General features: G+C 61.1%; 1 protein-coding gene across 2 annotated transcripts; it reads right to left on the minus strand.

Moving 5' to 3' along the window:
* Positions 1–182: 182 nt before the first annotated feature.
* NR5A1 (nuclear receptor subfamily 5 group A member 1) lies at positions 183–25,154 on the minus strand. 2 transcript variants are annotated; one of them, XM_075112097.1, is made up of 7 exons: positions 23,715–25,154; positions 21,069–21,184; positions 20,481–20,622; positions 16,124–16,764; positions 7,757–7,876; positions 7,045–7,192; positions 183–2,608 (listed from the first exon to the last, which is right to left on the minus strand). In XM_075112097.1, the coding sequence occupies exons 2-7, from the start codon at positions 21,168–21,170 to the stop codon at positions 2,361–2,363; spliced, it is 1,401 nt and encodes a 466-aa protein (XP_074968198.1). In that variant the 5' UTR covers positions 21,171–21,184; positions 23,715–25,154; the 3' UTR covers positions 183–2,360. The 2 variants fall into 2 exon arrangements, with proteins under 2 accessions (XP_074968198.1, XP_074968197.1); XM_075112096.1 differs by having other exon boundaries at positions 21,069–21,187.
* Positions 25,155–26,355: the final 1,201 nt, after the last annotated feature.

Genomic DNA, 26,355 nt, shown 5'->3' on the forward strand with positions numbered 1-26,355 from the left:
CAGCCGGTGCTCCGGGAGAAACACCCGGGGGCTTGGTGGGGCTGAGCACTGTTCTCCTGCGGGGACACCAGGCAGGGCATCCCACCTGCCTGTGGGGAGCCATGAGGAGGGGGTGGCACCAACAAGGAGGGTTAGAAAGACAGTCAAAAAAGACAAAGTCTGCCTTTTTAAATGAACTGCAAAATTTATTACAGTGGTTTGCTCCTGACAAGGAAGTTGGTAACCTCCTGCCTGGGAAGGAAGGGTGGGGAGTGGGGAAGGAGAGGAATGAGAGGGAGAAAAGGATGTGAGAGACAGAGAGAGAGAGACACTTAAGGACACTTTTCATTTTCTGAAAATAAACCATCTTCTACCTCCCAAACGATTTTCTCCAGTTCTTTAAGTTCACAAAAAGAAGAAGGTGAAACCGAACCACAGACTTCAGGAGGAAAATGCACAAACATGTTGAAAAGCAGAGACAAACATGCTCTTCTGCAGCTAACAAGCTTCCATAAACCGCGCGGCTCTGGGCGCAGCGTCTGCAGCTCCTCAAGGCACCGGCTCTGCGCAGAGCTGCAGCTGATGACAGCCTCCTCCAAACAAGGAGCAAACACCCGTCGTGGAAAACAAACCTGAACCAGGTTTGGTTCAGGTACTGGACTGTACCCAGCCATACTGGAGGAGCCCCAGCAGAGCTGGGGGGGCCTGACCGGGAAGGGGGGGTGGGGGGGCGTGCTGGGCTGCCCTGTGGTAGCAGCGGGGCGGGAGGAGAGGAGAGCATGGCTGAGACTGAGAGAAAGCAGCAGTGAGAGTCCAGCATGTCCCAGCTGGTGGGGCTGCAACTCCCCAGCACTGCCCGTTTGTGTCTGTGAGCCCCCGTCCCATGATGGGAGAGGAACCAACAGCTCTTTGCTTGTGGCCTCAGTACAGCATTTGATGCCACCTGGGGACACGGCGGAGCGTGTCATGGGGTCTGGGGGCTCAGCCCAGCCCGGCGTGAAGCACAGGACAATTCTTATTACGTCTTACCCATGTGCCTGGGCACATAAATGCAGGAGGGGGCTGCAAAGCCTCCCCCAGCTCCGCTGAGACCCTTGGCACGTGTTAGTGCAGGAGCAGCTCTGGGCTCTTTGCAGCCTGGACCTGCTGCTGCCCTGGCACCTGTGATGCAGGGGCTGGACCCTGCACCTCCTACCTGCCCGGCTGCTCTGCCAGCATCACCGGCAGGCAGAAAGGGGACAGAGTCCATCCCTGGCTCCACCTTGCCCCTTGACTGTTCTCCAGGCACTGACTGGACGTCGCTGATGGCTGGAGTGAGGCAGGACCTGTGCTGGCCAGGGACACCATCCTGGGGCCACCCTGTCCTCAAGCTTCGGGAACTAGCTCAATTTGCGGTGCCACTGCCCCCTGGGCACCAAGATCTGCAAAGCTTTCCAGCCACAGCGATGTTGTGCTGGCACGAAGGGCGCAGCAGCAGGGCCATGGGCCCAAAGGGTCCCGAGGACAGTCCCCTGCTCCCAGTACCAAATCTGTTAGAGCCTCTGCAGCAAAACTTTGACATCCTGGAGATGTGCTGACTGCAGACACCCATGGGCTCTGGGCACTGCAGCTGCCATGGGCTGCAAAGCCACGGCTGGTGCCTCCAGCACCAGCAAGCACTGAGAAAATCTCAGCTGAGGGCTCAGCACTGTCCATCCCTGCCTGCCCTTGCTTAACTGGGGCAGCGGTGACACTGCAGGCAACAACACTGCAGAAAGCCAGGAGCAGGGACCCCAGCATGTGCACCTTGGGGTCCCAGCATGGCTGTGTGGGGCCAACATCTCCAGCTCCAGCCCCGGTGTTCTGCTTAGCTCCTGCAGAAATCCTCTGCCTCCAGGCTGGTGCCTGGGAACACCCCAACCACCATGAAACCACAGCCCAGGGGTGTTCACCTCACCTCTCCCCTGCCCTGTGCACGAGGGGCCCTGAGACTTGGGGCAGGGTTGGGGGAGGGATGGCAGCAGTGGAGAAATGGCTGGTGGGGTGGCAGGAGAGGAGCGTAAATAGGAGAAAGGCCGAGACAGGCTTTATCCTTCCTTTGTGCCGCAGAGCTGGGTCGGGCAGGCAACAAGTCAAGCACCGGGTGTGCAGAGGAGCTGGGGGGCAGTGCTGCCAATGGGGCAGTCTGGCAGCCGAGCCCACGGCCCCATGGCCATCAACCATCCTTACTTTGTATTAAAATAAACTATCTGGGACTTTTCCAATAGTACAGGTTAAATAGCGTCACTGAGAAAGGCGGGGTGGAGAGGCGGCGCTGGCCCGCCAGCCCCGGGTGTGCGTCCTGCCCCTGACATGCCGCTGGCAGTGCCAGGGCTCCACCGGGTCCGTGCTCGCAGCTGCACTCAAGTCCGCTTGGCGTGCAGCATCTCGATGAGGAGGTTGTTGCAGGGCACCTCCCCGCTCAGGTGCTTGTGGTAGAGGTACTCCTCCGCCTGCATGCTCAGAGCCCGGACCTCCGCCAGCCGCAGCAGCAGCTGGCGAAACTTGTCCGTGGAGTGGGGGTAGTGGCAGACGGTGTACTCCAGCAGCGCTGCGTTGGCCTTCTCCTGAGCATCCTTAGCCAGCGTGTGGTTCTCCAGGTACTTCACATCTGCAAGGGCGGGGATGGGATGGTGAAACAGTGCCAAACCAATGTGTCTGCCCCATCTGTACCATGCTGCACCAGGAGGAACGGTGCCCCTGCATCAACACCTCTTGTGCACAAGAATGCAGCACAGGAGGGGTTCTGCAGCCCATCCCCACCTGGCTGTGGGCTCCCCATCCCTGCCCTGACTCTTGGGTCTTGCCCAGCCCTGAAAACAGACGCCCAAACCCCTGCCGGCAGCAGAAGGGCCCCCGCACCCCTAGCCTCGCCACCCAGAAAGCTGCAAAACTGAAACTTGTTACCAACTGCACCCACACGCAGGGAGCTGTTGCCATCAGCCCTCTTTAATTCCTGAAGGTCGAGGAAGTGGCTGAATTAATTCCCCGATAAACCTCATCTTTCCAATGTGGCAACAGGGCTCACCAGCCTGGAAACCCTAATCCTCTGCGCCTCGCCAGGGTCGCAGCAGCTCCGCCGTTATCCCGCCGCCAGCTCTGCTGCCTGCAGGGTGGGAAGCAGCGCAGCAGGCAGCAGCACCAAGGTGCAGGCAGGGTCTGGCAGCCAAGGGGCCATCACAGCCCCAAGGGCAGCACCGCAGAGCTGGGGCATGCACAGCCCCAGAGCAGAGGTTGTCCCTGGGGACAACTGGATTGTAACTGTCCTACACCTGCAGCTGCGGCAGGAGGGTGACCGCAGCGACAGCCCAGGCTGGTGGCTCAGGGTTTCTCCAGGCTTTTGGGGCAGCCTGAGCTGGGGTCTGCCCGCCAAGGACACCGCCTCAGTGCTCGGATTGCCACGAGCACTCTGTGAACGAAGCACTGGTTTTCAAGCTGCGCAACACGTTGTTGAACCAGCCCCGCACGCAGATTTCAGTGGCTTTAGGGAAATGGCTCTGTGCGGCACCCCACCAGCCGGCTACAGCTGCACACAGCGATGGTATCTTGGTGCCCGCCCGTGGGAGACGTTGCGGCAAACCCTGGCGCCGAGTCCATTTGGGGCAAGTGGATTTAACAGATTTACTGTACGGCACGGGGGCACCCAGCAGTGCTGCGGTGGGGTAATGGCACTGCCAGCTCTGCTGCCCACATCCAGCAGCCACTGATGCACAGCCAAATTTAGGTCTGAGTTGGCGGAACAGGGAAATCCAGGCATGGTTTCTGGCCAAAGTGGTTGGGTGTTTGGGGTTTATTTCTGGCTTTCACCCCCAAAAAAGAGGGGAATCAAGCATGGCTTTAACCCAGATGGGTCCCTGCTGTAGCTTTCGGGAGGGCAAAGCAAGCCCCCGGCCCATGGTCAGGCAGAGCCTAGGGAGCAGAGGCACAGCTGGCGGGGCTGGGGGTTGCCTGGGGAGACACAGCCTCCAGCCATGCCCGTGGCCAGGCTGCATGGCCGGGCTGGGTGCTGCGTGGCGCAGGCAGAAAGCGCTGCAGGTTGTGCCAAGATGCACTTTATCACCCTTTCCTTTTCACTCCTGCGGCACATTTGCTCCTATTGTGGACATCTCCCTTCTACCCAGGTTGTTGTTATGAAATCTCTTTATCTGCATAAGGTTATTGTGCATGTCATTAAAAAAAAAAAGAAGTTATATTGATAAATGTCAAATCTATCCCCTGAGTTGGCTCAACAATAGCTAGTTCTACTCGATGAACTCACCTGGTTCTCTGAAAGACCCTATTCACTGTTTAATTGAATATTTGAATAATCTTTTCATTCCTGCAAGGAATAAAGAATGTTGTCCAAATAACATTGACTCACTTCATTTAGAGACACTGCAGCAGTTGCAAAGACTGTCCTGTGACAAAGCCTCCCATCACACATACAGATATGCCTGGGATTATTTCTATGCCCTCAAGTGTTCTTCCTATTCACAGCTCCTTTTGTTTGGGAGAAGCTGCTGATAAATTGCAAACGCTTAAGGGAATGTGGGCTATAAAAGCCTCTCTTCCTCCCCTCCCCAAGAGTAGCTGCTTCATGAATGTAAGTCATGAAATCGAATGATAGGTCAATCCATTAAGGCTCTATTAAGCCCTTCTGTAGAACAAAGCTAACCTGTGCCGTCCTCATAAATATTGCTATTTTGAGAAGCCCTAATTTTAATTAAATCTCTTTACCTGCTCAGGAGAGAAATCTATTTAGAACTCAAATGGCAGCTCTTGTGAGCGGGGCTTGGCTTTGATTGTGCTGTGGCAGAGTGGTAAATGTGGAAATTCTCTTGTTAAAGGCAATTACATCCTGCACATAATACACAATCCCATCCTCTACAGCTGAGCCTGCGAAGGGCAAATTACTCCAAGTGAGCTCTGCAATATGGAGGGAAAAAGTTGGATTTGGGGCAAAATGATGTATGGGAAAATGCAGCAATTTGATTCCATGCCCTCCCTGAAAGCCGCGGCTCTGGGGAAGTGGAACTGCAGCCGCAATCAGCACGGCAGCCGTGGCCACCGGTGCTGCCTGTGCTCTGGGAAGACGCTGCTCCTGCTCGCTGTGCCATGCTCTGCTGTGCTGTGCCGTGCCAGGGAGCGGCGGGGGGACGCGGGGCGGTGTGGGGTGACCAGCCCTCCCGGTGCTGAGCCCGTGGGGCAGTGGCCGGGGAAGGTCCCAGCTTGGGGCACGAGCCTCACCACTCCTTTCTTTCCCACCCTGGGCAGTGTTTGTGCCCCATGTTATCACTCTTTGAACAGCAAATTATTGTATCTAATTTCTCTGGATTTCCAAACAGCTCTAGAGGAAAAGAAAGCTGTGGGAGGAGGTGCCGCAGGTGCAGGACAGGAGGGCGGCAGCACAGGTCCCGTGCCCCGAGACCCCTGCCCCGCATGGGCTCCCTGGGGTGCCCGCAGCTGCCAGACCTGCCTGCTAACAGGGACATATTCACAGCAAACTCGAGTAAAACCGGTGGGTCCTTCAGACTGTACTGGCCCTGACCTCAGCCCCTCGGATGGGGAAAGCGGATTCCCACTGCCTGCAGCACGTCGATGCTCCCCCTTAACCCATTAACCCAGTAGCGGTGCTGCTCCTGGAGGAGGCTGGCTCCTCAGTGATGGTGACATACAGGGATGCAAACTCTGTCAAGTGACTAAGCACCAAAATACACAGCGGTGTCCATACGCCGCGGAGCGCAGTTCATGGCCTGCTGTGCTTGGCGAAGCGGCACAGAGCTGCTGGCAGGGGCCCCCCACGATGGGACCCGAGGTGCACAAGTGCAAGTGCAGACCAAGGTGTTGGGAAAAGGATGGGGAAGGGGTCAGAGGTGGGTTGGGATGGGGCCAGGGATGGGGGTGGAGGCAGGGCTGCCCTGAGCTGGGCTCACCAGCCTGGCTCAGCACCAGCACCCGAGCACTGCTGGGACCGAAGCACAAGTTTCCCTGGGGCAGTGCCGGTTCCTGCCCTGTCCGGGTGCGTGCAATTAGCAGCAGCCATGGAGGTGTGGGAAATGAAGCAGCTGCGGCAGCAGAGGTGCGAGCTGGGCGTGCGGCAGCCAGCTGAGACCCTCACAGGCCCCACGGACGTCCTCATGCCAAGAGGTGAGATCTCCCGTTGGGACGGGGCCGAAGGGAAGGTGTCAGCACCAGTAATGAAGGTGGCCAGGTGCTCTGAGGTCCCTGTGGTGCTCAGCACCGCCTGTGGCTGCACCGCCCTGCCGAAGGCTGAGTTCACGCCGATGGGACTCCGATGGGTGTCTCTGCCTCGGGGTGATGCCCCCAGGAAAAGGAGACGCATCCCTGGCCACGGAGGATGGGGAGATGCTCCCTATGGGGGTGGCAGTGTGGCCAGGGTGGGAGTGGGGCAGGACCAGTGCAGGATCAGGGCAGGAGCAGAGGAGGAGCGGGACGGGAGTAGACAAAGCTGCTGCACAGCTCCAGGGACACTGTGGCCTCTGGCAGCAGCGCCTGCGGCTCCTGGATATTTTGTCTAGGTGAGGCAGGACCGTGTGAACCCGCCGCCTCTGCCCGACCGCAGGCTCCAGGGTTGAGCCTAATCAGGAGCCACACGCAGCCCCTGCCCTGCCGCGGCGGCATGGGCCCTCTGACGCAAATCCCGGGAGATAGGGCCGTCCCCAGCCGCCGCCTCTGTCAACATGCCTGTTTTGCTGTGGCTATATCAGCTGGTTGTTTCCCTGCCTGGTGCAATGGGCAAGTGACCAAAACAGACTCTACTCGGCCAACAGGCTGGCAACATCCCCCGCGGCCGGGGGCAGAGCCTGGCCCACAGTGGGAGATGTTTCAGAGCCCTGGCGAGGCGGGGGAGCCAGCAGGTCTCAGCCCTCGCTCCTGGCTCCTCATTAAAAGCCCCATCGTTTCTCATAAGCGCAGCAGCTGGTTACGGCCAGACCTTGGGCTGTGCGTGCTCCCTTCAGCCGTGCTCCCAGCCCAAAAACCCCACAGCAGCACAGCCCCCCGAGTACAGCCACCCTTCATCCCGATGCCCCCCGCAGCGGTGCTCACCAAGGCTGAAGAGGATGAGGAACTTGAGGCAGACGAACTCCTGCCGGTCCACCTGGAGCGAGTGCAAGTGCAGGACGAGCTCCTGCGCCCGCAGCACCAGAGTGTTCAGGATGGAGCCGGCCTGGGCTGTGACGGTCGATATATCCACCTGCAGGGATGGGGACAGGTGCGGCATCAGCTGCAGCAGCCCCAGCCCCCTCACACCCACTGCAGGGGACCCCAGGGCAGGAGCTGGGCACCAGCCCGCAGCGCCAACCAAGAATTAGGAGCATCAAAGCAAAGGCTGATGGGTGAAACGGGAACCCTGTTTCTCCAGCACTGCTGAAAACAGAGGGGCCCTGTGCAGAGCGCTGGCATTGTGGGCACCTGTATCTCCAAAAACTGCTCCCGGGAAGGGAAGGGGCCCCTTCACACACCCTGTCTCTGCAAGTACAGGTGTGGCTGTAGGTCTTTCCGTGAGAAACGTTTTTCTTCAGAAGCAGGAGCTGGATGATGGGTCAGGACAAGATGGGATGGGATGGGATAGGATGGGACCTTCTGCATAAGCAGTGCCATAGCACAGCAAAAACAACCCATCTGCCCTGCACTGGGTCAGCTGCGCTCAGCCATAAGTAAGACAAAGTTCACCCCTGTGCCCCTCTCCCGCCCCACCGCCTGGCCCCCACCACACCAACCGCAGTGGCCGCTGCGGTCTCCGTGGGCCAGTGCTCACCTCCTGGCCGGTGACGAGCAGCACGCTGTGCTCCTTGCTGTGCTGCAGCTGCCGGTAGACGTGGTCGAACACCAGCAGCTCGCTCCAGCAGTTCTGCAGCAGCTTCATCTGGTCGCCCACCTGAAACACAGCCAGAGCAGCACCACTGACACCCATCGCACCGGGACACAGCCGGCCACGCCACAGGGACAGCCCGGGCTGTGTCCACATGGGCTGGTGTTTTCTGGCTGGTGGGAGGGAGTCTAGCTGCCCCACTCCCCGCATCACCCCTCCAGCCCCCAGCTCCGCATGTGGGGGTCAGCTCCACACTCCAGCCCTGCGGCAGCGACGGCTCAGACTCACACCATCAGCCACTACAGCACGTTGCTGCATTAGCATCGACTTGGGCAGGACCTGCACCCATATGTGTCTCACCCCGAGCAAAACAGAAAGGGGTTTTTCCACCAAACTTGCACCAGTGTCAAAAAATAACCTATTTTCACTGCTCAAGCACCCAGAAGTAGAGCAGCGAGTCCAGTCACCAGTGCTGTTATATGAAGCAGAGAGTGGATGGGGCTTTCTGCCACCAGGATGAGCAATATCTTGGCACAGATACAGCATCAACATGATGTGCTGGAGACCTGACAAACCTCTGCCTCTCCCTAAAGCTCCCAGGTGACCTGATCTACAGAGACTTGTCTGGCCCCAGACCTGCTTTGTGCACATATTTGCTTGCCAGCCCATTGCAGGAGCACGCAGGGAGTGCAGGGGCCATTGCTCGCCTTCCAGGTGGGACAGGACTTTGTCCTCCAGGACTTTGCCCCTGACCCTCACAGCCTGGCAACAGCCCTGGGGTTTTTTCAAGAACCTGAAATCCTCCTCACCTCCCCTGCCTGCAGAGCATTTCCTAAATTGTCACGCACACTTTTATACATGGAAATTGCAGCCAGGCTCTGAATGAGCTCCAAGCAAGGAGATGCTGCATCTGATTAACAAAATACTAATTGCAAAGCCCTGGTCTGGCTCCTGGTTCCTATGTCTGCCTGTGCTGGCATGTAACTGAGCTGGATGTTGCTCCCCACTTCATCTCATGCATCACCTCCAGCCCTCCCCCTCCACAGCGTTAAGGAGAGGAAGGCAAGACTGACACCCACAGCACTGCTTAGTGTCTATAGCAAGGACTGCAACCACCGGTGTCCTGCCACTGCGTTACACCTATAGGCTCATGCCATGCTCACGCCTTGCCCTGCGCTTGCACAGCACTGACCCTGTGCCCACCAGATGTCCCTGGGGAGGTCAGCCCAGCAGCGGGGTCCCCTCAGGCGGGCAGGGAGAGCTGGAGCTGCACTCCCTGCAAGGGGATCCCTGGGCTGGGGGAGAGGAGGCGGGCTGGGTGGCTGCACAAAGCCAGCTTTGAAGCAGTTCAGCGTGGTTCAGTGGCACTTGCTGGCTCTTATCAGCATGGGTTTTCCCCCACCAGGCATAACCTCCCCAAACCGCACACAAATCTTTAACAAAATGACTGCTGGCGGTGTCCTGGCACCCGCGCAGGAGGGACACGCGGCTTCTGCACAAAGGCCCTGTGTCTCCAGGCAGCCCCTCCGGATACTTTAAAATGAAAGAAGACAGTGCCCATCCTTACCTCCCTGCCTGGGATGGCAGGGTTTGGGGGGGGCACAGAGCTACCGCAGCTCAGCACGGCCGCAGACGAGCTGCTGGCTACGGGGCATCGCTGCGCCCTGCAGCTGCCGGGTCGACCTCTGCCTGCACATCAACACACGTGTGATCATGTGCACATTTGCATGTGTGCTGCTGTGCACGTCCAGACACAGGTATAAGCGTGCACAGTTATGCTTCCAAAAAAATGCCTTCAAATGCCCCTTGTAAAATGCTAAACTCAGGACACAAAGTGCAAGGACCTCCAAAGGTCTTGTAGGAAAGCCGGTGGCTGCAGGCAGCACTCGCGATGGGCAGGATGAGCTGCTGGACCCAACAGCTACAGTCAGCAAATTAAGAGTGATGCCAGGCCCCCATGCCTGGACGTGGGGGTGCTGCTGTCCTGGCCCAGCACGCAGGCAGGAGGCATGCCGCTCAGCTGCCTTCCCCACCATGGGTCACCAGCCGTGTCCCCTCGTTGCTGCTCTCTGCAGGACCCCGACTCCCTTCTGCAAAGAGCTGAACTCCTGCCCTGCCTGGAGCCCCCCACTCCTGGAAGGCTGGTGTAGGGAAAGGGCTGGGGGTTATCAGGAATACTTCCCGGCAGAGCAAATTCAGCACCGGCAGAAGAGCTCTGCAGTGCCATTGTGCTCACTGCCTTTAATAGAAGGAAGACAGATGCAGTATCACAGGACTGGATAATACCCTCGTTTTGCTGAAGAGGCTGCAATAAACTAGTACTGGGAGATTGCAAAAGGAATAGAAGTCAGATGAGAGAGAGCTTTATGGTCTCGGAGCCCAGTGCTCCCTGTGAGCTGCCAGGATTTGTTTCCCAGTTGCGGTGGGTGGTCAGACCTGGACGCACAGCAGCGCCGGGAGGGAGGTGTGGCATGGAAGGCAGCTGGGGCTGGGGTGCCTGCTCCTGCCCGATGTGCAAAACCTGCCTGCAGCGAGGTGCGGTGGGGCTCCAAGGCTGGGCTCACCACCTCATCGCCTGAGCGGTGGAGGAGCCAGGCCCAGCCGTACAGGCTGTGAGGTTTCTGTTCAGCTGCTGAACAAAGAACTGGGGAAAAGCTCATTCTGCATCAAAACAAAATGGAGATTTTCTGCATTCCTGATGACCTCCTGACCTCCGCCCCAAGGCGAGTGGCTGGCTGTAAGCGTGGCCAGCCCTCGCAGGGAGCTGGGCTCCTGGCGCAGCAGCACGCTGCCAGCTCAGCTGCATGCTCCCGGCCGGTGCCGAGCCCCTCCGCTCCGGCTGAGCCGCGATGTTGTTTTGGAAGCTCCTTCCTGTGCCTCATTCCTGAGCGGGATGACCTCCGGAAGGGACAGGCTGAAGGTTTTGCTCTGAAAATGGTTTAAAAAAAATCAGCTTTTCTAAAAGGAAGCCTTTCAACAATTTTGAAATCTTTTCTTCCTTTAAAAGTGACTAATCAGCTTCTCCCAAACGCAACAGGCATGTTCAGCTCCCCAGGCAGAGCACCTCCCCACATCCCATCAGCGGCACATTTTGCCCTGCGCGCCTGCAGCACAGCCGTTCCCCTGCCGGCACGCTCCGGTGTGCCGTGGCCTTTCCTGGGAGCATTGCTGCATGCCAGAGCCACGTGGCCATGGCATGGGGGAGTGTGACTGGGTGGGCTGGGGTCTTTGGCGACTGGGCAGGGCTCGGGGACATCTCCAAGGACCCCAGCCCTGCCTGCACCCCAGCACCAAGCTGGGCGACCCCGTGCCCTGGGCTGGGGCGGCAGTGGGCATCCCTGCACGGTGCCACTCCAGCAGTGCGGCTCTGCTGCAAGGGGGCTCCTGGCTGCAGACCACCTCCCCTGTGCCTAGCGCCAGCCTGGTCTCCCTGGAGGAGAGGGCTACTAATGGACGGCCACTCAGAGTCAATCAATCCTCCCGGCGAGGCGGCACGCACACACTCTTGCCTTTAAAAGTTAAGCAAAGGATCTTCCTCTTTTAATGTCAAGGCTTTTCAACGGAGTGCTTTATCAAGGACCTGATGCAAGCTGATTTTTTTTTTTTTAAAGCAAGCATTTAACCCATTCACAAAACACGGCAGGGAAACGCTCCCCACACGGGGCAAGCACTATTCTACTGCCCAGCTGCCGAAAGTGCCTTGCTGCTGAAGGACTGCAACGCACAGAAAAAATCCATTTCCCTGTGACAAATGGGCTCAGAACAAGGGCCGGAGGGGAGGCAGGGTGTGCAGAGGCATGAACAGTGCTGCCCCAGTGCAGGGCTGCAGGACCTACATGTAGGTGTGCCACATGAGAGTCTTAAACCGCCTTCGACCCTCCCTGTGGGGAGTGGAGGAAGCCCCTGGGAGTGTTGGGGCTCCCCAAAATGTGCCCAGGCCACCCTAGTGCCTCAGCATCCCTGAGCCAGACCCCCATCGGGATGGCACAGCCCTGCTGCGCTCGCTGCTCCCTGCATGGCTGGTGCAGGGCATCCCCCTCCTCGGGTACCACCATCCGCCCTCAAACATCTCTGCAGCGTTACGAAGCAGTGACCCACCAGCAACCCCGCTTTGCTCAGAAGCCATGAGCAGGTCACAGGACGTCGATCCCCAGCCTCTCCCCACCCAGCTTCAGCTTGCCAGGGCACGAGCAGTGCTCGGATGCCCCGACCTCCCAGATCACTGGTGCAGGATTTGCCCCAGCATCTCCCACGCAGGTGCACAGCACACACCAGTGCCCTGAGCCGCATCCTGGGCAATTACTGGGTGCGAGCAGGACCCGTCACCTTGGCTACCGAGAAGTGAGAAAGTGGATTACTGTCCGCCAGCCACCTGCAATCGAAACCCCACACAAGTCTAAGGTGTTAATGGTCAATGCAGGTCCCCATCCCCCTGCCCAGATACCACTGCAATGGGCATCTTAAAGCAAAAAACCAAGACCAGTGCGGCAGGGCCAGGATGTCATTTCCCTGCTGTAGGGGCACACTGCTGTGGCCCAGGCTACTGCCTTTTTGCTGGTGCTCGCAGGCAGCCGGCTGCAAGGCTGCTTGTGGTGTCGTGGCTCTGTGTGTGTGCCCCAGGAGCAAGGGCAGGGCTGTGCCAGCCGGGATGCCAGCAGGCATGGAAAGCTGTCACATTTCCCCCAGTGCATAGGATGCTAAACATTGCTGCAGCATCCACGACCATAAGGAGATTTTAAATCTGCCAAAAATGTTCTGGCTGTTGGCCAGGAGATGGGGTCAAGATGACCTATGCATGCTAAAGGCAGAGAAGCAACGGGCTACAAATAGGGTTTGTCGTGGCTCTGAGATCTCTCATGAGAAGCAAGGGAGAGCAGCCCAGCAGACACAGCAACCTGCAGGAACCCTCAGCCCATGGGAGCAGCGCTGCCCTCAGTGTCCCCCCCCCGCCACCGGTGCTTGCCCGTGGTGGGGAGGGTGGTTTGTCCCAGCCCCACGGCGAGGCAAGGCCAAGGAGGGGAACAGCATCAGCCCACCTTCCTGCGGCTGCTCCGTGCCCCTCCACCAGCAGCAAGGACCCGCCGCACGCCCAGCCCAGCCCGGCCTTCAGGCTGAAACCGTGGCAATTTGTTTAACATTCCTGGCTGCTCATCCCAATCTAAAGGTCACTGCACCCCTGTGTGCACAATATTTATATGTACATATGGCAGTAACACCTATACAAACCAGGCTGTGCAAGATACATGTATATAAACCAAACGAAAACGGGACACAATGTGAGTGTGCAAGTGTGTGTATGTATGCACAGTCCTCTGTCTGTCTCTCTCCATATATATATAAAAAAATTACATCTGAAAGGACAAAGTTGCCTGAGACTCACGACCCAACAAAATATATTTCACCCCCAGCCCATATTTTTCTTCCTGAAGAGATGCTGCAAATCTTCCCTCAGTCCTGACACATCTCATCTAGACTCAGTTAAAGTTCGTATTTATGGGCGTCAGCGCTGACCTCTTCCACCTCCGCCCGCACGGCCTCGCGCCGCGGCTGCCTGGCCGGCCCTCGATAAACAAGCGGGCCCCCAAATCCCCCTCTGCCGCGCGGCATTATTAGTCTTGCCTCCGAAGGCCAGCGCAGTCCGTAATTCTCTGCCTGGTGACACGAGATGAACGCCGCGACATCAGTCTCCCCGGCGGATTGGCATGGGGACCCTCGTTTGTCAGTGGCAGACTGACAGAATTACTGGCCCTTAAATGAAACGATATATCTGGGAAGTTAAATCTGTTTTCAATCTGACTGCCCTGCGCCTGCGGGTGGACGTGGCGTGTGAGCCGATGTCAAGAGGCCATTAGCCCGTCTCCCCCCTCCTTCCCCGGGCGCAGTGGTGGAGCCAGGGGGGCTCTCCCCAAGGGCCCCCACCCTGGCCACCCTGCTAGGAGGAGCCAGCAAAGCTCCCAGTCTGCCACTGCCCCTCACTGGACTGCTAGTGTGGGAAGGGGAACGGGAACGAGACCTGGCAGCTCTGGGGGGGAACCTGCTGCCACTCTCCCTGGGCAGGGAGCAAAGGCTCGTCCTGGCCAGGCGTGAGCCAGCAGGTCCCCGTGCCCCCGAGGGTTTGCTCCCTCCAGGCTCCCTGCGAGGCCCAGGGGAGAAGCCAACTGTTTGCAAAACAGCCCTGCAGCAGCAGCACGTGGGTGCTGGGAACGTTCAGGCAAGGGACGCTGTGCATGGGGGCATCTGCCTGCACCCCCTCCTCACCCATTTGCACCCCTCCCCGCTTGGCATCAGCCCAGCACGACGCCCTGGGGCGATGTCCCAGCGCGATGCCCTTCCAGCCTGGATCCCTGCACTGACCTCGGCCAACTGCCCTTCCTCGGCCAGAGATGGTGACCATGGCCTTCGTGCAGCTGTTCCCAGGGGATGGAGAGGGCTGCTGGCATCCCCTGCTCCGAGGAGCCCTGAGCACCCAGCAGGGCCATCCATCTCAGATCGCAATTTTACTCCGTGCTAGCAGGCTTTAGGGTAAAGCCATAAACTCTGCACTAGCAGGAGTTCATTTACCACCCCAGCAGCCGTTTGCTTTTATATGCTGGCAGGAGCAAGAATGGGGTTTCAGGAGCGGCAGACCTACTCGTGCGTCTCTCCACATGCCCAAGGGAAAGCCACTGCCCCAAAACCAGGGAGGACGCACCGTGCTGGGTGGGTGCAGGCAGCCCCGGCACCGTCCTCAGCGGGGACACACAGAGAAGGGCCCAGGCACCACAGTGGGGGGCTCAGGGGGAGCCAAGGCCAGCGACAACCATGCTTTCTCACGCTCCCTCTGGAGCCAGGGCAGGACGTTGCGTCCTGCAGTCCCTGGCCTTGCAAGACACTGGAAATCTGCCCCGCACTCACCACGTAGATGGAGGCAAAAGGCACAAGCCCCGGGGTGGCAAGTGATGGGCAGGGATGCCCAGTCGAGCTCCCTTCCCTGGGGCACCAGGTCCCATGCCCCGGGCACAGCGGGGGAAGTGCCCCGCTCCTGGCAGGGCACTGGTGGCCCTGCCCAGGTGAGACCTCTGGCACTGCCACCTCCTCCAGAGCCCCACGGGAGGAGGAGCGCCTGCTGACATGGATTCGCACGGAAGCAGCCTATTTTGGTGGCACAATCAGGCTGACAATGGAGTTACAAGGCTACACAGCAATGCAGACAGGAGCTGAATTCACACTGTTTACAATATCTCCTGCAAAACAACAACCACCCTGTTCCCAAAATCCAGGCTGGACACTGATATGATTGAAACGAGCCTGACTCACCCCCACAATGCTGTTTCCTGACACTGTTCTGGCAGCCGGGGGCTATTTTCAGCCACGAGGCTCTGCCACACTCCACCCCAAGGCACCCTGCAGGGTGGGCACGGGGAAGAGCCTGGCCCTGTCCCGGGGCACGGTCCCCACAGCACCAAGGGAGGAAGGTGATTTTGGCCAGAGCCAGCTATCACAGCCTCATGCTTAGAGCACAGGAGGGCACCCAGGTCTCCCAGCTGCTCTGAAATGTGGCTCTCTGCGTTTGGCCACATTGCAAAATTTTCGCTCCTGTTTTTGCACCAGTTTGGGATCTTAGGTCAGCCCAGGACATGAACAGAAATCTTGGCAAGGTTTGCAGGATGGCAGAGACTGCCCCATCCCTGCTAATCCACCCCTTGGCCCCAGTAAGTATTCGGGGGGATTTGCTAGATGGGATGGCCCAGTGGGATGGGGGTCAGCACCATGTCCCCCAGCCAGGCACTCTTGCAGGCTGACAGCAGCAGAAGTGGCTCCAGAGGAGGCTTGGTGGTGTCCCTCGCCCTGGCCAGCCCTGCCCCGGCTGTCTGGTGCTAATAGGCACCCACCTGACAGCATCGATTTTCCTCCTAAAGGCAGAGGAGAGAATTGTCTCAACTATAATTCCTCAACGTTACATTTTTCAATTATATCTTGAGCTTGACACTGCAGTCACTCTGCCAGCGATTGCCTCCACACCTGCCCCCGCCGTGATGAATCTGAAGTCATTAGCCCCACGGCGACAGCAGGGATCGCTCCAGCGTTGCCGCGGGCCCTGGTGCCTCCAGCCCTGCCGCACAGGGAGCCGCAAGCGGGATGGGGATGCACCAGCACACCTGCAGCGCTGGCAGCCCGCGGCTCGTGCCCGCAGGCGTTGCCCCATCCTCACGGCATTTCAGCCCCATTCCTGCCCGTTAGAGCATCCCATCCTCACAGCATTTCAGCCCCAAACCTACCTGCCTCCCGCCACCTGCCCAGTGCAGCATCCCTCCCCCCAGCCCAGGCTCCTACCTCCAGCTCCTTGAAGAAGATGCAGCTCCGTGCCCACTCCACGATGGATAAGAGGGTCTGGTCGGCCATCTTGCACATGAGGCCAAAGGTGCTGAGCTTCTCGTGCCGGCCTTTGCCTTGCTCTTGCTGCAAGCAGGCCAGTATCCGTGCCTTCACCTGGGCCTCGTCCGGCTCCAGCTGCAGCAGCTTCAGGATGACCTCAGGGATGTCGGGGGGGGAGTTGCTGGGGTAGGTCTCTGGGTACACGTAGGCAGGCATGGCCTCATGCGCGTTTGTGTAGTGGTCCGGGTACTCGGACTTGATGGTGCGGTTAGGGAAGGAGGGGTAGTGGTAGCCAGCAAGTGGTGCATGGCTAGGCACAGTCATTCCCAGGGACGGAGTCCCGTAGGGGCTGCGCTCGTAGTCGATGGGCGTCAGGGCGGCGGGGTTGGGTGGCAAGGTCTTGGACATGGTGTGGATGCTGTGGATGGTGGAGGACAGGCTGTACTCGTTCTGCACCGGGGACATGATCTGGGGCACGGTCTCCAGCTTGAAGCCGTTGGCACGGATCAGAGCTTTCTTCTGCTGCTTTAAGGCACGGTCACGCTTGTACATGGGTCCAAACTTGTTCCTCCCTCCGCGCATCCGGTCGGCACGCACAGCTGGGGGCAGAGAGAGGGCAGAGGTTGCAGTGAACCCGCGCGGAGGAGACCAGCGCTTCCATGCGGCATGAAGAAAATGATGGGGGGGATTTGGTGACCAAATGGGGCTGGGGGACACTGAAGAGTCCTTCCCAGAAAGCCGCTGGCAGGACTGTGCTGCTCCCAGCCCAGCCGTGCACATCAGGGACGTGGCATGGCAGGTTCGGGTGCCTGGCCCCGGCTCTTGCCTTGCTGATGTCGACCTCAGAGCCTCTGGAAATTGCAGGAAAGGAAGAGGCATTTGCCTTTGTCTATAAAATGCGCTGGGGGATAAAACAGCTTGCATCCCTCGCATCTTGGGGGACAGCCCATGAAGCCCGGGCAGATGAGGGGGCTCGACACACACTTTCATTTTTACGACCCTTGACTACGGACCAGTGGTGGGTTTTCCTTGTTTCTGCAGAACCTGGGACCCCACAGCCCTCTCAGACCCTGGTTCACCTGCATCCAGGTTGCCCATGCTTCTTTTCTGCAAATCTCTGCCCCTTTCAGAGAAGCATGGCCAGCAGCCCCAGCCGGGCACGCTGCACCCCGTGGGAGGGCTGCGCCGGCTTTAGGGCAGGAGGCTGCCCGTCCCTGCTGGGTATCAGCTATGGCCAAGGGGCTCTGCTGAAGCATCCTACTGATGGAGCCACTCTGACAGCCCCATCGCAATCTCCTGGCTGTAGCAAAGCAGATGTTCCCTCCAAACACCAAAAGAAAACCAAGAATGTGTCAGTGCATGGGGGAGCAGGTGCTTCTCTGCAGCAGGAGCTCATCCCTCTGCACTGCCCCACTGCGTTCCCAGGGACTGCTGCCCTGGCCCACCCTTGGAAGAACCTCAGCTCACTGGAAGCTGAGAGCTGGACGGCAGTGCAGAGGGATAGAGGAGAGCACGCCAGCAAGCACAGCCCGCAGACTTAGCATCAAAGGGAAAAATCCCTCTGCTAGTTTGCGGCCCCGCTGACAGCAGGCGGGTCTTGCTTTTGTGTCTCAGCTGTTACCTCTGCCTCTCTTTCGCCTACTTATGCTGCGGCTGCTGGAAGCACGGCCAGCCACCCCTGGAGAGCCAGGGCACCTCCCAGACTCTCCCCAGGCAGGCTGGAAACGCTGGAGCGTCGGCCGGGAGCAGCACCATTTCCAGGGCGAGCAGGAATGTGCTCCCAGGGGAGCCGCCCCGCGCTTCCTCCCTCATTCTTTATTCATGAAAACAGCATCTTGCTGGGAGCTGGGAGGCCGGAGGCATCCTCTGAGGCTGGGGGGACGGGGGGTATGTGGTAGTGCTGCAGCCCCCACTCCTGAAAGCCCACCTACACGCCTCTGCACAACAGAGAGCTGCCCCAGGGCAGTTCCTCGCTCCAGAGGTACACGGGAGAGGGCCGCAGTTAGCATGTATGCGTATTGCTGCTGGGATCCCCTGCAAGCAGACACCCACGCGAAGCCTGAACTGGCACTGGCAGGTCTGGCATCCCCAGCTGCACACCCCAGTGATGCCAGTCCACCCGAAAGCCCCAACCTCCCACCCACTCAAAGTATTGTATTTCCACCACCACTTGAGGCCAGGCCCAGTGGTCGCATCCCAGGCAGACCCCCCGTGACCCTGGGCAAGGGTGCAGAGGCAGGCACCCTACTGCTGCTGCCTGCACCCCCCATACAGCGAGAGGTGCTCACAGCCCGGTCTCACAAACCCTCCGCAGGCGACCGCTAGTACACATCCTTCCCATTCCCAGCAAGAACACAGAGGGAGAAGAGGCCTTTTAATTTCCTCCTGCTCTGCTTCCCCTGCCGTTTGTGCCTCACTTGTGATCAGGAACAACTCGCCACTTGCTGCGCGCCAGCAAACACCTGATGCACCCCAATCTCCAGGGTAAGGGGCCCCAAAATGAGCCACCCAGGAACTGCCTGCACCCTTGGCATCCCCCTGAAAAAAATGACTGCAGGCAGCCCCCGAGCTGACAGTCGCAGGCACCCAGCACACCCTGCAGCTCCCCTTCCTGCCCCCTCTGCCTCGCCTGTCCTTGCCCCCATGCAGAGCCCCGGCTGGTGTGAGCTGCTCACCGAGCTCTGCCTCCCCTCGCCGACCTCTCCCTGCCCAGGCAGGGGTACAGGGGTGGCCATGGGGTGCCCGGGGGTGCGAGCAGGCTTGAGCCAGGGCTGTGCTGCTCTCCCTGGCATCCCTTCAGGCTCTTCGAGGGGGGGCCTGTGCCAATACTCTGTCCCCAGAATCGATCATCTCAGGCTTGCTTCTGTGGAGCTGGAGGCTCACCTTTGAAATGTCACCTCAGCTCCTCTGCCCAAAAATACTAGGAAGTGAGAAAAGGTGGGCTCCGTTTTCACCACAAAAGAGAGGGTCCATGGAAATATCACCCTCCGCTGGGTGATCCCCCCCGCCACGGCTGCCCAGCTGCAGGACTCCGCTAAGGCGCTAACAGCAGGAAAATAAACAAAAAATCCCAGCCGCTGCCCTCATGGGCTACGGAACCAAACAAGCTCCACAGTGAGCAAAAACCACGGAAAACGGCCAAACTGAGACTGCGCCTGCCCCCCCCCAGCCACCCCAAGCGCTGCCCCTGCCTGCCTGCCCCTGGAGCCCCCAGCCCCTGCCCTGTGCCCAAACTCCCCTGCAGCACCAGTCAGAACTGCCAGAGCACGCATGGCTTGATGCGGGGCACCAGTACCTCCACTCCAGGGAGGAGAGCGAAACTGGGATCTGTTTGGAGACGGGGCTGGAAGCCAGCCCACACTGGGAGTTTGCAGGGGCTGATTTTGCAGCTCGATGTTGTGTCTTACTGCTGCGCCTCTGCTCGCAGGCTCTCGCCCCGCTCCTGGAGGCGAGCGGCCGCTGTGCGAGTACACACAGTACTTTCTGATTAACCCGCACTCTGCCCTGAGCTCCCAGGCTGGCAAAGCCCTGCGCTGCGAGCCCGGCCAGGTGAGGGGTGTCGGCCCCGCTGGCATATCTGACCGCTTTCATCCACTGCAAAATGTAAACGATTTCAGGGGAGAAGAGGTGGGGGGGCGGCTGACCTCGGAGGGGGGAGCTCCTTTCTGCGTCTGCTTTTGCTTTGCGGTCGCTTGCCAGCGATCTGTCCCCCCCCGAATGGATTTTGTTGGCCTCTGCTAAGTGTTTCAGAAACAACAACACGCGACTCGGGGATATCTCTGTCGGGATCGACTTCTCTGACATGAGCGAGGCGGCGGCCGGGGGGGGATGTAACTGCACTCCCCAAGAGTCAGCCGAGAAATCTGTTCTACTAAATGTCACCAAGAGGAAAAATATAATTCGTGGTGGGTCTGCATCAGTTTTATTCCAAGCCCCATCATTTTTAACGTTTTCCTTAAATCTCGGCTTCTGGAATTATGTGCTTAAGGAAAACAATAATTTCTACGCTATTTCCCAACCGTTCCGCCAGCAAAGAAAATCCTAGAAAGTTGAAGCCGCAGCAGCCAAAACCTCCGGGGAAACAAAACAAAAACACAAAAAGGAAAAGCAGGAGGCGACGCGAAAAAACGAATTTTTTTTTAACTTGGGAGGGAAAAACGGAATCGAAGCGGCCGCGGGAATTACCGGCCCGGGGGCGCGGCGGGGGCGGGCGGCGGCGGCCGGGGACATCGCGCCCGCGCCCGGCGGCCCCGCGCAGCCCCGCGCAGCCCCGCGCAGCCCCCGGCCCCCTCCGCGGGCACGGAGCCGGCCCTACCTTCCAGGCGCATCCCCACGGTGAGGCACTTCTGGAAGCGGCAGTAGGGGCAGCGCTTGCGCTGGGTCTTGTCGATCTTGCAGTTCTGGCTCTCGGTGCAGGTGTAGTGCTTGTTGTTCTGCACCGTCCGCTTGAAGAAGCCCTGCGGCGGCGGGCGGCGGCGATGCGGCGGGCACCGGCACCGGCACCCCGTCCCCGCGCCCCGCTTCCGACGGAGGCTCCCGCCGCCCCCCGCCGCGGTCGGGGCTCCCGTCGCGGCAGCCCTCCCGTCCCGCCGCTAAGCGCCGATCCGTCGCTAACGAAAGCGGGCGAGGAGCGGCCCGCGGCCGGTCCCGCTGCCCCGGCCCCTGCAGAGCCCCCTTCCCGCTCCCCGCACAGCCCCGGCCCCCTCTCCCCCCGTGCAGCGGTCCCCGCACAGCCCCGGTCCCCGCGCAGCCCCGGTACCGCGCAGCCCCGGCTATAGCTCCCGCCCAGCCCCGGTCCCCGCACAGCCCCCGTCCCCGCACAGCCCCAGCCGCGGTTCCCCAGTCCCCGCACAGCCCCAGTCCCCGCACAGCCCCGGCCCCGCACGCCCCGGCCGGCTCCTACCTTGCAGCTCTCGCAGGTGAGCAGTCCGTAGTGGTACCCGGAGACCTTGTCCCCGCAGACCGGACAGAGCTCGTCCAGGTCCTCATCATAGGAATAGTCCATCCCCTCCAGCGGCCCTGCTGCGGGACAAGCCAGCGGGTGAGCGGGACGGGGCGGGCGGGGAGCGGGGACGGCGGCCCCCAGCCCCTGCGCTGGGTGCGGAGCGGGAGCGCGGCGCGGCGGAGACCGAGCGGCAGGTGCCGGAGCCGGAGCCCTTTATAGCGCCTGGAAGAGCATCTCCATGTTGGTGCGGGAGAGCGGCCAGCCCCCCGGGGGCTGGGGAACCTCCTCTGGGGAGAGCGGGCGGCTCACGGCGCCGGGGACACGGGCTGGGGGCGGAGGGACCTGCCAGCCCCGGGGACACGGGGACACGGGGCCGGGGGCTGCACTCTGCCCCGCTGCCGGCCCCCAGCACGGCAGGCCCCGGCGGGCAGCCGGCAGTGGGCATCGCACCCCGGGCCCGCAGCTCTCGGCAGCATCCCTGGACCAAGCGTGGGGGGCAGGAGGGGAGCTGGGGCTGGGGGGCTCGGGGCAGGAGCAGCCCCCGAGGGCAGCGCTGTGGGTGGCCGCTGCTCCTGGGCTGGGGGAAGCCGCTTGGCCAGGCCTCGGCAGCGTCAGGCTCTGGCCCTGGGGACCCTGGGGCAGGATGGGCTCGGGGCATCTTTCTGCAGGAAGGGGCTCAAGATCCCCCCTGCTCCCCCCAGGGCTGGTGGGGCTGCGCCAGGCCATGCATGGGGAGCAATGAGCCCCCCGCCTCCCTGGGCATCCCTCCTGCGAGCAGCAGGACCAGTGTGGGAACCAGGAGTCCAGGGGCCTGGAGCACAATTAAATGTGTCTGAGCAAGAACAACACCCTGCAGCCAGCCGTGCTCAGCGCAGAGCCCCCGGAACCCCGGGCCCTGCCAGATCCAGGCCCGTCACCCTGCACCAGGCGCCCTGCCAGCCGGCCGGCTGCGGGAAGCTGCTCACAGAGCCCAGGGAAAGCTGCGTGAGGAGCTCCGGGGTGTGTGGCACCTCCTGACACCTCCTCTGGGACCACTACTAACGAGGTGACAGTTGGGACCTAGTGCCAGCCACACCGCGTGGAGAAGCCACTGCCAAAGGTGTCCTGGCGCGCCTGCCAGCCAGCGGTTGTTCACCACCGGTATTTAATTCAGTGCTTCACACTCAGGAATTCTTAATGAAATATTCCATGACACCAGCAGACCAGCACAGGAGCGCCCACGCTCCCGGCACGTCCTGCTCATCGGGACACTCCCAGGCCAGCGGGCCACGCGCCGCAGCCCAGGCACTCGGGCATGGGGAGCTCAAGGCTGCGGCTCCGAGCTGGGTGCTGCAGCTCAACCAGTCCCATCAGGGCCGACCCGCTTGCTCAGGAGACCCTTCTTGGCCAGTGCAGAGGTGCAGCCTGTCCCGGTGCGGGCAGGAGCCTGCTGCCTGCACGGCTCCCAGGCAGGGAGCTCTGATTCGAGGCGTTTTGATACCCAGGGGAGCTGCGGGGGGGCAGTGGTAAGGGGGCCCTGATGCTGTGGGCACCCGGAGCTCCTGCGCAGCTGGGGGCTGTGCTGCTGGCAGCACCCTGCGAAAAGGAGCCGTGGCTGCTGGCCCCACATAGCTCATCCCGCATGGCTCGTCCCACACAACTAAATCCTACACTGTTCATCCCTCACGGCTCATCCTGCACATCTCATTCCACACAGCTGATCCGACACGGCTTGTCCCGCACGGCTCATCGCACACAGCTCATCCCGCTCGGCTCGCCCCACATGCCTGCCGCTGCCCAGGGGTGCAGCAGGTAGAAAGAAGCCCTGCTGGCAGGGAAAGCGGCAAACAGGAAACGGGCTCGGTGGAGCATCGCTCCAGAGCCACCAGGAATCGAGCCCAGGCTAAGAATAGCAGCAGAGCAGTCCCCAGTGTGGGTCAGCCGCTGTTTGGCTGGGAAGGAGCGCTCCCACCGCCGGCAGAGCCCCTTGGCCACGGCCCCCGCGCTTGCTGAGAGCTCCTGGGGGAGCTGCCGGGCAGCTGCGGAGCGGGACCTGCCATCCGGGAAGAGGAGCCCAGGAGGGGCCGTGGGTCAGGAGAAGAGCCAAGCAAACACCGCAAGGAAAAAAAGCAACACAGAGCCCGGCGGAGCCGAGGGCTGCGGCGCCTGCCGGCGCGGGATGGGGAAGGAACGCGGGCTCAGCCAGCCCTGGGCACCGAGTGGTCCCAGCTGCCTCCTGTGCCTGCTCCAGGGTGCAGGGGCTGCCTGTGCTCCCATGGGAAAGACGCAGCACTGGGGTGACCAGGGAGCCCCAGCCACCACTGTCTGGGCTCCTAGAGCCCCTCGGCAGCCGGATCTGTCATTTCTGGGCAGCAGCATGGCCGAGAGGCCAAGGCTACAGCGAGGCCTCGCTCCGCTGCCCGTGGTGAGCATAGCCTCCATCCCCACACCCGCCGATGGGGACCGGACGGGAAGTGGAGGCCCACGCACAGCTCCCGCTTCCTCGCCAAGTCCTGCCATGTCCCCAGCTCTGTCCTCGGCCGCTGCTGTGATGGAGAATGGCGGCAGCAGGCGGAGACGGGTGGGATGGGCAGACCGTGGTTCTCCGCATGGCCACATACTCACCCACTGTACGTGGGGCCGGTACGGCAGGAGATCTTCGCTTGTGCCGCTGGCCGGGAGCTGCTGCCCGAAGATCCTCCGTGGGGTGCTGGGCACCGCTGTCCCGTCTGCAGCGGGATGGGGGATTTATGGGACCTGCGTCCTCTGTGAAGGCGTCGGGGCTCTGGCTGCGCACACGCCGCCCCGGGCAGGACACCGGCCAATCTCCTCCCCGCGGGGGCCAGGCTCAGCCGGGATGGACCCACTTCGGTGCCTTATTGGCTTCTGTGGCCACGTGACCACGCTGAAAAACATCATAATTAAGCTACATAAACGCTGCCCATAAACTAGCATTAGAAAGTGACAGTGGAGATAAGTGGGACCCCCGCGGCAGATAACACACCCGGGGAGAGAGATCCTGTGGGAGGCGGGGGGCACTGGTGGGCGGCAGCGAGCGCGCCAGCACCCACGGCCATGCTGATTTACAGCCTGGGGCAGGAGGGAGGGGGCCGCGGGCATAGGGCAGGACAGCTCTGGGAGGTGTGCGAGCCCACTGCACCCACCCAGCATCAGGACCTGCAGCCAGGGCCTCCCTGGCCCTGAGGGATGAGGGTGGGAGAGGGGTCCTCCATGCATGGGGCCCTGGGCCCGGGGTCCCTGCGAGCTCGCAGCACCCACAGCCAGCAGCTCTGCATGTGCTGAAATGGCACTGGAGGAAAGTGCGTCCCCCTGGTCTGGGGATGTGGCGGAGCAGCCAAGCCCCTGGCAGTGGAGGTGTGTTTGCCGTGTGGGTTCTCCCACCCTCCATTGCCGGGTACGATCCTCACCCACAGGCACCGTGCTGGCTGCAGGGCTCGGATTTCCAATTGCCCTGTGAAAACACGAGGGCAGCAAGGCCAGGCACTGGGGTGAGAGACCACAAGCAACGCCTCCCATGCCACTAGGGCAGGAACTTGCTCCCGCTGCTGGCCCCGCACTCCAGCCATCCATCACGACGGCGTCTCCCTGTGTGTTTGTGCACAGGGCCCCGCTCTTTGCCTTGTCCTGCAGTGACAACAGCCCCGAGGAGGGGCTGGCCGCCATGGCCCTGAGCCCCTGCGCTCGTGCTGGCACCCAGGGCAGCGTGGCAGGACCCACAGTCAGGGGTCAGGGAAGGGCTCATCCCCCCTCAGCACTGGCCAGGGTGCAGCCCTGCCACGGCATGACGGTGAGGAGCCCCATGGTGTGCTCACGCCGAGTTGGAGGGAGCAGGGAGCCCCCCGCTGCTGCTGCAAGCTGTGCAGCGCTGCTTGTTTTTTCCTCACTCTGCAGCTGAAAAGAGGAGAAAAACTAATGAAAACAGAGCTCTGGAAGAAGCTCCAGGCCCAGAGCGGCTTCCGCCCCAATCCCCAGCAATTATCAGCCGCATGCCAGATGTTCCGACGCGATGCCAATGTCGAGAAAATAAATCTGTGGCAGGTTCAAGGTCCCTGCTGGGCCGGCACGCAGCAGCTTGCGGCTCAGCACCACGCGAGGCAGGGACGGGGCTGCGGGGCGGCTGCGGCCGCTTCCTCCTGCCGGGCGTTGTTCCCCCGGAAAGCCCCAGCCTCACACCGGCCGCTTGCTATTTTTGCAGCAAGGTGCTTTCAGGGGTAAATACGTCCCTGCCGGCCTTGGGCACTTTCCTTTGCACGGGCCCTTGCCAAGGCCGTGGCCCAGCTTCTGCAGCGGGTGCGTGGCCCCGGGTCAGGGCCGGCGCATGGGCCGCGGTGCAGCCCGGCAGGTCCTGGCCGGCAGTGGCAGGAGGGCGGCTTTGGGAAGGCACGCTCCGGAGCGGCCGCGCAGGGTCTGGGAAGAGCTGGGTCCTGGCAGGGCGGGTGCGTGGGGCTCTGGCACCGGGGATGCCCAGGTCCCTCTGCAGCGTGGGCACCAGCTGGGCACCAGCACCGACACCGGAGCCCTTTGCAGCAGCAGCATCGACCTCTTGCCCATCCTGCCACTCCCTTCCCCGCCCCATGCTGGGGCTCGCTCTGGGACTCGGGACCAGTGGTGCCCGTGGGGATACCCTGGGCAGCACGTGCCCACGCAGGCAGGAGCAGCCAGCACACACAGAGCCCGTGCTGAAGGCTGTGCGCAGCCCCAAAGGTCCCTAGGGACAGGGAGGATGTGCAGACTGGGGTGACATTTCGGTGGCCACAGCAACCAAGAGGGAGGGCCAGGGTGGCCCTGGGCTTCCAGCCGCATGGGTCCCTGGGGATGTGCGGGGAAGGGACGGCTGCTATTCAGAGCCGGGAGTGGGCCCCAAAGCCACTGCCTTGCCACAGCGTTCTCATGGCCAAGGGACAAGCACAGCCTCTTCTTCGTGCTCCTGATGGGCCCAAGCACCGGCATATCCATCACCAAAGCCCAGGCTTTTGGTCCAGTGACAGCCCTGCCCCATATCCCAGCCGTGCTGTGGGGCCAGCACAGTTGCGGTGCAGCCAGAGCCTGCAGAGCCGCACCACCCGCAGCGGGCCACAGCCGTGCTTTGGCTCCGTGCTGGAGCGTAGCCTTGATGCTCAGCAAAGCATATCTCCTTCTCGGATTTTATCTCCATCCACTCAGCTTATCGGCGGCGGGGCAGCCCTCCTGCCTGCACCACGTTCTCGGAGCGTGCCTGCAGCAGGTGTGGTCAGCACTACTGTTT

Source organism: Phalacrocorax aristotelis, chromosome 17, assembly GCF_949628215.1.
Source record: "Phalacrocorax aristotelis chromosome 17, bGulAri2.1, whole genome shotgun sequence".
NCBI lineage: Eukaryota > Metazoa > Chordata > Aves > Suliformes > Phalacrocoracidae > Phalacrocorax > Phalacrocorax aristotelis.

Bases quoted from the DNA above. Each gene is read 5' to 3' on its own strand.
- NR5A1 (XM_075112097.1), bottom strand. From the start codon at position 21,170: ATGGACTATTCCTATGATGAGGACCTGGACGAGCTCTGTCCGGTCTGC. The intron at 20,623-21,068 runs GTAGGAGCCGGC...CCGCCGCCGCAG, and splicing joins TCACCTGCGAGAGCTGCAAG to GGCTTCTTCAAGCGGACGGT. The intron at 7,877-16,123 runs GTAGGAGCCTGG...GCTGTGTTTCAG, and splicing joins TCTTCTTCAAGGAGCTGGAG to GTGGGCGACCAGATGAAGCT.